The sequence below is a fragment of the Archocentrus centrarchus genome, unplaced genomic scaffold, assembly GCF_007364275.1.
Source record: "Archocentrus centrarchus isolate MPI-CPG fArcCen1 unplaced genomic scaffold, fArcCen1 scaffold_95_ctg1, whole genome shotgun sequence".
NCBI classification, from domain to species: domain Eukaryota; kingdom Metazoa; phylum Chordata; class Actinopteri; order Cichliformes; family Cichlidae; genus Archocentrus; species Archocentrus centrarchus.
Window position 1 is genome coordinate 81,826 of NW_022060304.1, and position 13,756 is coordinate 95,581.

Sequence of the window (13,756 nt, forward strand, 5' to 3'; positions counted from 1 at the left end):
TGCAGTACTTGTCACTCTGGTGCATGAAATGAACTCAAATGAACAACAAATGAGCATGAATTTTTAAAAAAGGCTTAAAACATTCTCATAAATAAAGCTCTTGAGGTGGAATATATATATATATATATATATATATATATATATATATATATATATATATATATATATATATATATATATATATATATATTTTTTTTTTTTTTTTTTTTTTTGTACTGTGAGTTTGCATTCCCCATCAAGGGTACCTAGAAATATTTTACCTATGTTTTAAGAACATCTTTTGATAATTAAAATTCTGCTATACTTCTGGTCCTTCTTTTTGAAGGCAACATGTGGGTATTAGAACGGTTTTTTTTGTAGCTACTAAGGAATCAGCTAAGCTTAAACAAAGAGCAAAAATTAGTTCTATTTTATTTCAGTTCCAAAACTAAAGACAAACTGATTCTGCCAAAAATACCAGGATCTCACAGATTAATTACCCCTTGACATAAATATCACTGGACTGTTGACCAGTAAGGAAATTGTTGTCATCCAGAACGACATCCTCTGTGTTCCAGATGATGATACGCAGCTCATATCTGAACAAAGATAGAGTTTGAGTTTGAGTGGTCACTTTCCAAAACAAAAACAACACTGTTTTATGAAGACTTTGAGGTGACCAGCAGCTGGTAAATCTCACCCTTTTGGTTTTCGTGGTGAAATGTCCACTGGAGGTCCTGGATGTGGTAAGTCCATTGGGAACATGTCTACCCACATCTGGACCTGACCCTACACAGATATGCACAAAAACAGAGTCAGTTAATGAAAACTGATTGAAAGAAAAATTTTTATAAAGTTGGTGTTGAATGAAGTTCAGGCCAATAAATTTACTGTGTCAAATTAGAATAATAAGCATTTTTAGTTGGACAGTTGGGCAGGAAGTTGTATTGCTATCACTGCTACTGTTGGAAAACCCACAAAGCTTGATTCTAATAGGAATGCAGCATTTTTCACCTGGATGCTAAATGTAAACATACCTGGTCCATTCCAGGCCGGGCCTTATTAAACAGAGTTCTGGTCTCAATGTGCTCTGGTATCAATGAGCACCCAATAGCTGGGATCTCGGCCCAGCGGTGAAGGATCTTCAGTGACAAGTGCTCATAGGACTCCACTGGCTGGTCTAAGAGATGGACACATTCATATAAAGACCAAAAACTAACATGACAATTACAAATCAGACTCCTGTATACATGTTCTGGCTCTCACAGCTATTTTCTTGATCTATCCTATCTTTCCCCGCAGTCACCAAGTCCTGGGTTAAAGGGGATAGTGCGATTGTTGCGGTTCTCTTCATTGCATGACCTTTACATTGCAAATACAGTTGTTAACTGGCACTAAATAAATAAAACTGAAATCACATCTACAGTTACTGATTGGGGAGTTTTATTAGAATTATACAACTCTATTCTTATTGTACTCACATTTAATTTAACAATTTTCTTGTCATACTGACCACTCAAAGTGCTTTAGGCTACAAAAATTGAATTGAGATGATGCACCTCACTAGAAGGTATCACCTTAATAGACTGAATACACAGATGAATGCACTAAATGTTTGAATACTGTTTCTAAATGCTAAGTTTAAAGAAACATCGAAATGTCCTGTGTGGACCTTCATGCATGAAGACTGTCTTGCCAGTGAAAACTTTGTCTGCCACAATGATGCGCCCTGGACTGAAGTGAGGACCATCCACGCCGTTCTCTCTGCACATCTTTGACAACAGCTCTGATGGTGTCAGACAGTCTCTCCAGGCATTGTAACCCTCACTGACAGACAACAAGGCAGACACAGTGAACATTTTTTTTAGTGCAATGTAAATACAGAATGCAGGGTTTGAGAATATATGGTTTTGAATTTCCATTCCTTTATTAGTTGAATTTGGTAGTTCAATCTAACAATAGTACAAAGGTAACATAAGCATGAGGTAATTTATTTAAGTGACTCAAATGGAATAATAACTTTGACTCTGATCTGAAGGACTTCAAATGTCCAGACGTACAGACTGTACTCAGTAGGTAATCCACAGGTAGCTCTATGTCGGCTGTAAAATCGATTCTCAAGGTCAATGCGGGTCTCTCCAATCAGATCATCCCCTCCCACCAGGTCATAGTCATAGATCAGCACTGATAACAGAGACTCCTGAGGAAATGTAGCTTGCATCTCAAAAGATCTGGAAAGAGGAGCGAGCACAGGAGAAGTCAGAATTAAAATCTGATTAAATTCTACTCCTGAGAAGTTTGAGCATTTATTTACCTTCCAAAAACAGGGTTTAGCTGTTTAGGAATGTAATTGTCTCTGTCTTTGATTTCATTTTTGCCAAGTCGAAGAACAATGTAAGGATCTGCCTTCCCATCTGGGTCTGCTGGGTGCAGGTTAGAGGCCTGAAGAGAGAAGAGGTATCATTAAAAAAAAAACATTAAAAAAGTACTGAAAGTAGTACTGTTTGTGTTTAAACCATTCCAGAATAGAATTATGCTATAAACATAATGTGAAGAAGTGACAACTATGATAGTCCAAGATGTCTGCTTCCTCTAATTTTTCTTTTGGTTGGTCCCTTTGGAGGTCACCACAGCATCATCTGCCTCCCTGGAGCACCTCCTGGTGCCTTCTGATACCTCCTGGGGCTCATTGCAACTTTTAGTGTTGCCAGCAACACAGACAGACAAGTTAGTGAGCTGTTCCTATGCTAGGAGGGGAAGCTGGAATCCTCCTTTAGGTAGTGAGGGACCAGGAATTAGGTAGTGACCTAATGTCTGTGTTTGAAGCTTGAAGAACACACACACCTCTCACTTTATGTCTTCAAGATTTACGTGGAGAGCCTGTGCTTAGACCCCACACAGGGGGTCAAGGAACAGGATCAGTTAAGCTATTTTATGATTTTTTTGTGAAATTTGTTTGTCTTTTGGGGCCAAGACCTGTTTTTATTACCCTGTGCATCTTAAGGCTGTGAAGTGACCCCCAGTAGCCATTATGTTTAGCAATTCCTGCTTAATTAGAGGGAATGTTTTAGCAAAGGTGTTGGCAGCGTTATGTATTCCTAAAACAAATAAAAAATCAATTTTCTTACAATATCAAGTGAAGGTACTTTTGTGTAATACTAATTTGCACACAAGACGGTACAGCAAGTCAATGTAGAGTGCAGTCTGGTCTGAGTCTAACATGAGAAAAAGAGGAAATGGTCAGTGATGTCAGTAACGCGTTACTTTAGAAACACATTACTCTAATCTGGCTACTTTTTTTTCTGTAATGAGTAATCTAACGTGTTATTATTTGCAGTCCAGTAATCAGATTAAAGTTACTCATTTTTCTCAGTACAAAGATATATTTTTGCTTTCTTCTTGCATCTAGGGGAGTGACATCTGGCTGATGGGACAATTAAGTCCCATTTTCAGCACAAGGACAATAATAGCACACAGCGACACAAATGTAAACAATGGAGGGAGGAGAGAGATGCGTGTTTTCTAGCTGGAAATACAGGCACTATTTTGAGTTTGTGTCAGCTAAATATGACAATATCAGTGTTAGTTGTGCACTCTGTGCTGGCGACAAAGTGCTATCTAGCTTCAAAAACAGTACGTCAAATTTGAAGAAACATCTGGAGTTGCAGCCTGACGCAGTCACACTTACAGAACGAGTCCCACCAGTCGGAGCGAAGCAGAGGTATGCAACTAATGCAGGAGGCCCCCAGCACCCAAACATCAAGTGCTGGTGCTGTTTTGCACCAATTAGAGGAATGGGGAACTACTGTAAAACTTTCTAGCAAAACATTTGTCATGTTGCGGTAAAATTTTGACATAAAGGATACAAATATTAACTCCAAAAAGAACCCTTGAGCTGTAAGCTTTTTAAGAATAAGGCCAAAAACAGAGCAGAACTCACACAGACAATGTAAACCCGTATGAGGACTTGGACTGGGACATTGGGAGGGATTCCTCTGTTGACTCTGAACTGCCCAGTGTCTGTGGCTTCATCCCTGTCCTCCTCCTCATTGTCAGTGAGCTTATAGAGGCAAAATCGACCCTGAGGAACAGCATAAAGATTTATGTACAGCTTTGCCTAAAATAGAGCAGTACCCTCAGAGATTATTATTTCAAGAGAAGAATTTATTGTCATTATACATCAAGACATACAATGAAATTGCATTCCAGAATACCCATCCAAGAAATACAAACAATAAAACAAACAGGGGAGACAAATGTCTGAGGTCATGCAGCCGTTATACAGGCACTACCTTTAGCGGGAAAACAGAAAGAGATACAGTAGGATAGGTAGGTTCAAAAAAATCATCTTGTACTGTGTTCATTATGAACACCTTACGAAGTTCCAAAAAACACCTCAGCAAAGCAGCAGCACATTTAAGGCCTGGAGAGCACTAGGGTGGGGAGGGGAGGGGCTGTGCCAGCGGAGATGAGTAAGCCAGGATACTGTGGTGGCAAGCCAGCTTCCTCGACAAGCAGCTCATGATAATGTTCATGAAAAGATGGAATAGTCAGCCTTGGTTGCCAGGATACCACTTCATACAGGACACAACACGGGGCGGGGGTGAAGAGCATCTGTTTACAAACATCTCCAGGAGATGACTTAGATACACAGCCATCCAAGGCCGTCTGGGAGCCAAATTCCAAAAACTACACTTGTTTAGGTTCAGGCTATCATTGCTCGATAACTGATTGCTGACAGACCTTACAGTTTTCTGGTTACCTCTCAGGCGAAAAATCCATCATCTGAATTTTTGGTTCTACTCCGCCATGCAGAAACAGACACTCCAACACACCCCAGATCTAATCCATTTAAACTCAGCTCTACTGAGTCTGATTGAGTTCATACTGTTTCTGCATCTCTCATAGGCAGCCTTACTAGGGCCTGAACACCTGCCCAGAAATCAGGTATCCCCAAGTCCAATTTGGGAAAAATCCTGGTATCAATATACTGTATATGCCACGTCCACACAGTGCAGCCAGGAATGTTATCTTCCATCCCCACGGGAATCCATAACGTAGCCAGTGGGGTATGTAGTCAGACCAGAGGAAAGAGGGTTCCTTTTCTCCCAGTCTCCTCATGATGAGAATTTGATCATCAATAGTTATGAGACTAGCTGACCAGATCCATAATTTAATTTCCAGTTTAGGGATGTGTGAAGAGACACGCGAGCGAATCAGCAAAAGCAGGGGTAGATAAGGAAGGTTGGGGAGAAGAGAAAAACACACCCGTCTCCTCTGAGAGCAGAAAAAAAAAATTTGTATCTCACCTTAAATTTGCCAACAAACCTCTCCTCATTTGATCCGACTTCCTCATTGGCTTTCCCTCTGAACAACTCATATGTGTTCACCCAGTCATCAAAGGGCCCAAACTCTGACTCCAACTCCTTGCTGTACAGCTGCAGAGGGGTGATCAGCATTAACCAAGCTTTTCTAATGTATGTAAGACAAAAGCCTTTTAAACAGTGTATTTTTAAGGCAGTATACAGTTTATGCAGGACTGAGAGTTGAACACTGCTAAGACTTTGCCAGTGAATTGCCAGTTTTTTAACTGGGCTATAAGTGCAATAGTATATGACACTTTTGTAGTCCTACTGACCAAGCCACATTCATTCAGTACTTTATTTTATACACTTCATGCAGTTTATCTACCTTACATCCAATTTAGAATTGCTAGTGAGTCTAATATATATATTTTTGGACTGTGGGAGGATGCCCACACAATGGAGAGGAAGAACATGCATACTCCACACAGAGAGGCCCCAGCAGAGGTTTGAACAAACAATCTTCTTGGCACTTAAGTGTGCCACCTGAGTGCCAGAACTTGTCCAATTTAGGCCAAAACATGTCTTTTATCAGGATATTCTTTGTCAAATTTTAAAACTAAAAAAAAATTGTTCATTAGACCCACACTTTAGAAGAAGTGCAAATGTCTAATGTCTACAATTTTCACCTACCAATAGACCCTAACGGGTACAAGAAAATCTTTGCAACAGATAACAGCCTTTTGTGTTTACTGCTTACTGCTGTTCATGTCTGCTGGTAGCTGCATTTTCAGAGTCTGAGTACCCTTTTATTCTCTGGTTTGATAGTAAAACAAATACAGGGCTTGGTAGAACTGTACTGGAATTGTATTATCTGTGAAAAAAATTACCTTTAGTGTGGCTAATTTAGTATGCTGGCCGATGCTGGGCTCCGAAGTTCCCTTTCCTTTTAGTTGCTTCTTCTTCTTGTCTCCATCTGACTGGCTGACTAATGGAATAAACAAGACATATTTTCAGTTGTAAAAACTAAAGCCCAAACACAGAATAAAAAGGAAAAAGTAATGTTTAAAATGCGATGACAGTATTTAATAGGTAACAAACTCGATTACTGATTTCACTTAGCAAGTAGAATGCCCTGAGTCTCAGAACCATCCCATCCACCAGAAGCAACACAAAAGTTGTCTCTTATATTTATGTTCGTTCATTTGCAGGTCTTTTCTGGAGAATTTCTCAAATCTTTCAAATGCTGCATACTTAAACATCCAGAAATATCAATCAGATCATGCATGAAGCAACCAGATCCAATAACATTATAAACTAGTCAAAAACAGAGCTACTAAAATCTGTTTGCAGGGTCGTAACACCAAAACCAGTCAGTTCCCAGAGCCTCAACTCCTTTGTAGACAAGTTACCAAGCAGAAAATTTAATCCCAGAAAGTGAAAATTAGCAAGCTAAAATTCCCCCTTAATGAAACAGATTTTTTTTAATTTATTTATTTTGGACATCTAAATCCTTACCCAAAAATTCTATTCCACTGCTGAGCAAGCTGTGGTACGACAAAGCTGCAAAGCACAACAATGCGCGTGTGTCAGGGCAAAAGAAAAATAGTTAATCTTTCACAGGGGCAAATTGATCATTCCCAATTTGATGATTATCAGGTGGAATTAAAGGCAAATGAGTTCTGAAGTTTACCTTTTTATTTTTTTTAGCTGACCCCTGTTACTGAGGTCATGCTGAAACAAAACAATAAAGCAGTGCAACACTGAGGTTCATATTTAGGTACCAAATAATTCCACTGTTTTCTCCGGCCAACAGACACAGTTAATCTTTATCCTGCCCTGTGAAAATCCTTACTTCTCCTGTTAAAGTCTGTGATTAATTATATCTTGGGTGTAAGCAATTATCTAAAAATGAGCAGTGTGTGCAGTTATTACATGTTTGGATTTTTTTTATTGTATAGAGATATTGCAAAAAACAACACACATACAAAAAACACAAACATGAACACATACCAAATTTACCTCAACCAGATACAGTACTGCCAGAACACTCCCTTTTTTTGGTTTATCTAATGTAATAAAGCATTCCAAGAGGACAGAGTAAAGGTTATTTTAGTCATATTTAAGCTGTATATGTACCTTATTGTATCTGTCATTAAATACATTGAAATGGTTTAGTTTTTATTGACAGATGTTGTATGTTGTTTTATATGCAGTATGCAGTATTAAAAACACTACAATTTCCAAAATAAAACCAATGAGCAGTTCATTGTAAAAGACCTGTGTTTTTTCTCTTTTGAATATTTTTTTATATGTCAAAAATATTTCTTATCTGATGACTTGATGAAGCAATGGAACAATTGATAGAATACTCATTCATAAAATAATAAATTACTGCAGCCCTAGTTCAATGGCTGAAGCATGTGGAGAGTGAAAAACACACTATGGGAATGAGTCAGAGTTTAATAATTATTTTTCTTTAAATTAATATTTTCATTGATATTTTTGCATACAAAACAATGGTGTTTACATATACCAGGGCACAATGGTGTCAAGATTAAACATATTATATACACAATTAAATTTAGGCTGCATGTTTTCAAGAACAGAAAACAATAGCAGAACACCTCCAAAAATACCTCCTTTCTGCTGGATGGCATTGCAGCTGATTTCCAGTTACAGAGGAGGTGATGTTTAGCAATTACAGAGGTAAAAGCTATTACTTCCAAATCTCTTGCAGAATATTGACTATATTCCTCCAGAAGACCACAAATGCCAATGTGAGCTGAAAGTGTCAATGGTTCTTGAAAGTACAGCAGACATGTGAAAATAAATTTGCCAAAAATTTGTCAAAGCTGAACAGGAGAAAAACATGTGTGCAAGGCGAGCCTCCACATCGGTCACAAACATCTCCCGTATTTGGGAAGATCAGTGCCAGCCTAGTTTTTGAGTAGTAACATCTGAATACCACTTTGAACTGGATCAAACTGAGACAGGCACATATAGAGGTTTTGTGAATGCTTTCAGAGCAGTTTCCCACCAGTGTTCATCAAAGACCAACCCTAGTTCACGCTCCCAAGCTTTTTTAGTGTTTATGGTTAAGCAATCATACGATAGAATTGAGTTATAAATCCTTGAAATTAGCGACCTTTGCAAGGGGTTAAGTTCTAAATGTTCACTGCCACGGCTCAGGTGGTAGGTGAGGGAAATTGGGAAATAAGGATTTTGCACAGCACCTCACCTGGAAGTATCTAAAAAGACGAGCAGGTGGAAGACTGAATTCAGAAGCCGGATTTGTGAAAGAGCAAAATAACCCTCATGAAAATCCCCCCAAAATTTCAGTCCCTTATTCTGCCATAGGGAGAAAGTGGGGTCAGCAAGGGTGAGTGTAAACACCGGGCTTTTTAAAGGAGGGGGAGGGGGGGTTAAGACTATGGGGCCCATAAATTTAAATTAAACTGGAACCATATTCCATGGTTAGACCACAGGGATTTTCAGAAGTTGAACCTGTTAATAAAGTCAAAAGTGAGGCAGAGGGACACGACTATGCTTCCAGTTGACACTAGGGTATATTAATTGAATTGGACCAGAAAATGATTTTATTTATGTTGGCTGGGCAGTAGTAAAATTGAAAATTGGGTAAAGAGAGGCTGCCATAGGACTTACAATTCTGAAGTATTTTTTGTCTAACTCTGGTTGTTTTGCCATTCCACAGAAAATGACAGATAGCTGAATCTAATGATTTGAAAAACCATTTTGGTAAAAATACAGATAGACATTGGAACTGAAACAGAAATTTTGGCAAAATGTTTATCTTAACCGAATCCATCCATCCATCCATCCATCCATCCATCCATCCATCCATCCATCCATCCATCCATCCATCCATCCATCCATCCATTTTCTTCCGCTTATTTGGGGCCGGGTCGCAGGGGCAGCAGCCTAAGTAGACAAGCCCAGGCTTCCCTCTCCCCAGCCACCTTCACCAGTTCATCGGGAGGGACCCCAAGGGGTTCCCAGGCCAGCTGAGAGATATAATATCTTGAACATGGGGGCCTCCTCCCAGTAGGACATGCCCAGAACAACTCACCCAAGAGGCGCCCAGGAGGCATCCTTATCAGATGCCCGAGCCACCTCAACTGGCTCCTATTGATGTGGAGGAGCAGCGGCTCTACTCTGAGCTCCTCCCGAATGGCTACAATCCTCACCTTATCTCTAAGGGAGAGGCCAGTCACCCTTTGGAGGAAGCTCATTTTTTCCGCTTCGGTTCACAATCTTATTCTTTCGGTCACTTCCCAAAGCTCGAGGCCATAGGTGAGGGTAGGGATGTAGATTGACCGGTAAATTGACAACTTCGCTTTTATGCTCAGCAGACGCAGCCCCGATCCAGCTGTTGATTTCCTGTTCCGCTCTCCCGTCACTTGTGAACAAGACCCCGAGATACTTGAACTCCTCCACCTGGGGCAGGAACTCAGCCCTGAGCTGGAGAGGGCACTCCACCCTTTTCTGGCTGAGGGCCATGGCCTCAGACGTAGAGGTGCTGATTCTCATACCAGGCTGCAAACCATTCCACTGCAAGCTGGAGGCCACCACCTGATGAAGCCAGCAGGACCACATCATTTGCATAAAGCAGAGCCAAGATTCTGAGGCTACCAAGGCAGAAGCCTTCCACCACATGGCTACACCTCAAAATTCTGTCCATGAAAATTTTGAACAGAATCAGTGACCAAGGGCAACCCTGGCGGAGTCCAACACCCACAGGAAATGAGTCCTGCTATACGGACCATGATCTCTCTGCAGTTGTACAGGGACTGAATGGCCCATAACAACAGTCTAGACACCGCATACTCACGCAGGACTTCCCACAGGATACCCCAAGGGACACGTCAAATGCCTTCTCCAAGTCCATAAAGCACACGTAGACTGGTTGGGCAAACTCCCACGCACACTCAATCACCCTCAAGAGGATAAAGAGCTGGTCCAGCTTTCCACAACCAGGACGAAAACTGCATTGTTCCTCTTAAATCCGGGGTTCAACAAACAGGCAGGCCCTCCTTTGCAGCACCCTGGTATAGACCTTACAGGGGAGGCTGAGGCGTGTGATCCCCCTAAAGTTGGAGTACACCCTTCGGTCTCCCTTCTTGAAGATGGGGACCACCACCCCAGTCTGCCAATCCAGTGGCACTACCCCAGATCTCCACGTGATGTTGCAGAGGTGTGTCAACCAAGACAGCCCTACAACATCCAGACCCTTCAGGAACTCAGGGCGAATCTCGTCCGCCCCAGGGTACCTGCCAGCAAGGAGTTGTTTAATCACCTCAGTGACCTCACCCCAGTGATGGGTGAATCATACCCATCACTGGGGGAAAAAAAAAAAGAGTGGGTACTCTGAACTCTCATTCAGCACATAATTCTTTATATGCTTTTTGGGTCATATTTTTCAGTCTGTTCAGTTTTCTGTATTCCCTGTTACGTTTTGTTGTCTATTAACCTAACCAATCTCGTGAATCTGTCATTTTTTTTTCTCGCAGCAATTTTGGAGTCCAAGGTCAGTTATGCCGAAGTTGCAAGTAGACATATATATATATATATATATATATATATATATATATATATATATATACACACACACACACACACCCCGCCATCAGAGGCTCTTCAAAGTAGCTGGTTACATTTTATGTTCCCCAGAAATGTACCCATGTACTTATTCATAAAACACGGATTATCAAAATTTAGTGCATAAACATTAACTAGTATGATGGGAACATGGAATAGAGCACAATCTTTGTCAGAGATTGTTTTTATCAGTGTGAGTGGTAAGGATTTACTAATTATGATGGCAACCCCGATGTGTCTGCTTGTTAGAGCATTATGAGCCTGGTTCCACTCACATCAAGTTGAATATTCAATACTGAAATAATTATCAGAACTGTATTGTAGATAGAACTATTGAAAGCCCCTTTGGATATGATTTAAAGGGAAACATGACAACAGCTGCACCTACATTCAGGTCCAAAACTTAACTTTAAGGTGGTGAAGCCAGTTATCATTTTAATGTTTTCACAAAAACAGCAACGTTGCCCAGTGATGTAAATTCTCTTGTAACACCCCCTCTAGTGATCCGGAGGTGAGCTGGATGTAGCAACCCAAACCTATGACCCAAATCTCTCTGAGCTGGTGTAGGATGGTGTTAAAAGCTGCACAGGCTTTTGCCATCCGAGCTGTGAGATCAGGGAAGATCGAAATTGTGGGGACTCACACCCTAATCCGCTGCTGGACTCTGGCACATCATACGATGTCGGTACAGTCAGCATAATAATGTAGATGAGCTATTATAGGAAGGGGCCGTTCCCCGGGCTTCGGCTTGGGTTGTAGAGATCGGTGCGCCCAGTCCACAACTGGTTCCTCCTCCAGCCTGAGGGTGTCTTTAAGCAGGGTGGAAACCATGGTCGCACTGACTGGGGCATTCTCCTCTGGTAGTCCTATTATTCTGATATTATTACACCGAGATCTTGCGTCCAAATCTTCACATTCACTTTCAAGGGGGAAAACTTGGGTCAAAAGTCTGCCCAACTTGCTCTTGAGTGAAACCACATCATCAGTGCATGACGACAGCAGACCCTCCATATCTTTCACCGTCACCCTTAATGTATCCACCTCTGATCTAATAGTCACCATGTTCACTCAGGGAGTGTTCAAACTCATATCCAGACCTAACTATAAGCATGTTTTGTGTATGTACAGCCTTTGTACTGCATCCCTTGAAATTGTTCCTGAAATTGTGCTTCACATCCAACATAGGGTTCTTATGGTAATTTTTATCAGAAGTCCACAAACGGAAGCACTTTTGAAGTACATCCTTTGGCCGGTGACAGGTTCAGTATTAAATTGCAAAAGTGCTCCAAGGTTTTCAGAGATGTCTGTTCCTGCTGCTCTAACAGCTCACCGTGCCAGTTGCCAGCTGACTGGGCCGTCAAGGCTCAGTTTACCCAGAGAGAACGCCTGAACCTGTGGCACATCCTTTTCAAACCCTCCCTGGCTTTTGCTGCTGTGTGTAAGTTAAACACAGACATAATAACAGATCATCTCTAATGGGTGACGCGTGGTTTGTTTCAGTGTTTCATTTGTTCCTGAGATTAAAGTTAAGCTTCATAACTAGATAGTTTTATTTAATTTTAATGTCTTACTAGAGAGCTGTTGATATATTTGGAAATGAATCATCTGCTCATCTGTATTCCTTGGTGTAGAAATGTGTTGTTTTAACAGCTTATTTTCAATTAAGAGCTGATTTTAAATAAAGCAAGAAAAAGGAGCAAATGTTCGTGCTCCATTTTAACAGCTTTTATTCCACAGCTGTGCATCACACTATCATGGCTGCTAGGCAAAAGGAGCTACGCTGAGGTAAGGGCGGCTGATGCAAATATGAAGACTAGATTGTCCAATTTCACAGCTGCTCACTGCCTTTGCAGTCTTTGTGGGCCCTGAAGGATGCAGCCCCTGAATTTGGACACAGCTACTGTGTTGGCTGTCACTGGGTATCATATCACTTCCTGTTCCAGAGCTGTTAAATCTGTGCAGCTCAATTAATCTAGATAACAACATAGTGTAACATCATAACAAAAAAAAAAAAAAAAAGAACATAAAATCCAGTACTGGTGGAACTCTAATTATAATTGTGCTTTCTGTCTTTAACAAAGATATGCACTTTTTTGGGGAATTTGTTTCTTTTATGGTGGATATAAATAATCTACAGTACCAGTCAAAAGTTTATGTGTATACTGAGCTCTAATACAGCCAATCTCCAAATATTTTTTAACATACCGTTTCTTATATACTGAACTACATACCTGCATTACATTCACAAAAGAAGAAAGTGTTTCAGTACTCCCTTATTAGTCTAGTATTACTTGATTATTATAAGACCACTTCTACTGTAGATCAAAATAATGAAATCATTATTTGTAATTCCAAAATAACTTCTCAATCGGGTCACTGATAAATTAAGAACAAATAAAGTTTAACTGAAAACAGCTGCACATTGAACTGATTGAGTCTTTACACAAGTTGTTTATAGAGCTGTACATTTCCCAAAATCTTAACTTACAGAAAAAAGGGGAAAAAAAGAGATGTCTGTGATTATCACTGCAGATCAATTTTTCAAACTTCACTCACTCTTTAAATATGGACTCAGTCCTCTAATACTGACCTTTGACCCTGGATTAAACAAAACACAAGCAGCTGCTCGCCATTCAACTTAATTTAGTTCAATTCAATTTTATTTATATAGTGCCAAATCACAACAAACAGTCATCTCAAGGCACTTTAGTGTAAAGTAAAGATGACACAGTTTGGATCTTTGTCATATGTACCTTTTTCAAAGACCTGGAGAAATGGAGAGCCATCCTTCTGGTTGGCCTGGAAAACAAATAGGGAAGCATATGTTCACATTTTTTTAATTATTTAAATAATTT

The 13,756-nt window shown here is 40.3% G+C and overlaps 1 protein-coding gene across 1 annotated transcript in view; it reads right to left on the minus strand.

Annotated features, from left to right (window-relative positions):
* fer1l6 (fer-1 like family member 6) overlaps window positions 1-13,756 on the minus strand; it is a 93,708-nt gene that overhangs the window by 11,417 nt on the left and 68,535 nt on the right. The window contains exons 33-43 of the mRNA XM_030726029.1: window positions 13,655-13,700; window positions 6,801-6,845; window positions 6,173-6,270; window positions 5,289-5,417; window positions 3,920-4,060; window positions 2,294-2,421; window positions 2,040-2,210; window positions 1,652-1,806; window positions 1,017-1,159; window positions 680-768; window positions 480-578 (exon numbers count right to left, since the gene is read on the minus strand). Of these exons, the coding sequence (XP_030581889.1) occupies window positions 480-578; window positions 680-768; window positions 1,017-1,159; window positions 1,652-1,806; window positions 2,040-2,210; window positions 2,294-2,421; window positions 3,920-4,060; window positions 5,289-5,417; window positions 6,173-6,270; window positions 6,801-6,845; window positions 13,655-13,700 (1,244 nt within the window). The remainder of the gene's footprint in view (window positions 1-479; window positions 579-679; window positions 769-1,016; window positions 1,160-1,651; window positions 1,807-2,039; window positions 2,211-2,293; window positions 2,422-3,919; window positions 4,061-5,288; window positions 5,418-6,172; window positions 6,271-6,800; window positions 6,846-13,654; window positions 13,701-13,756) is intronic.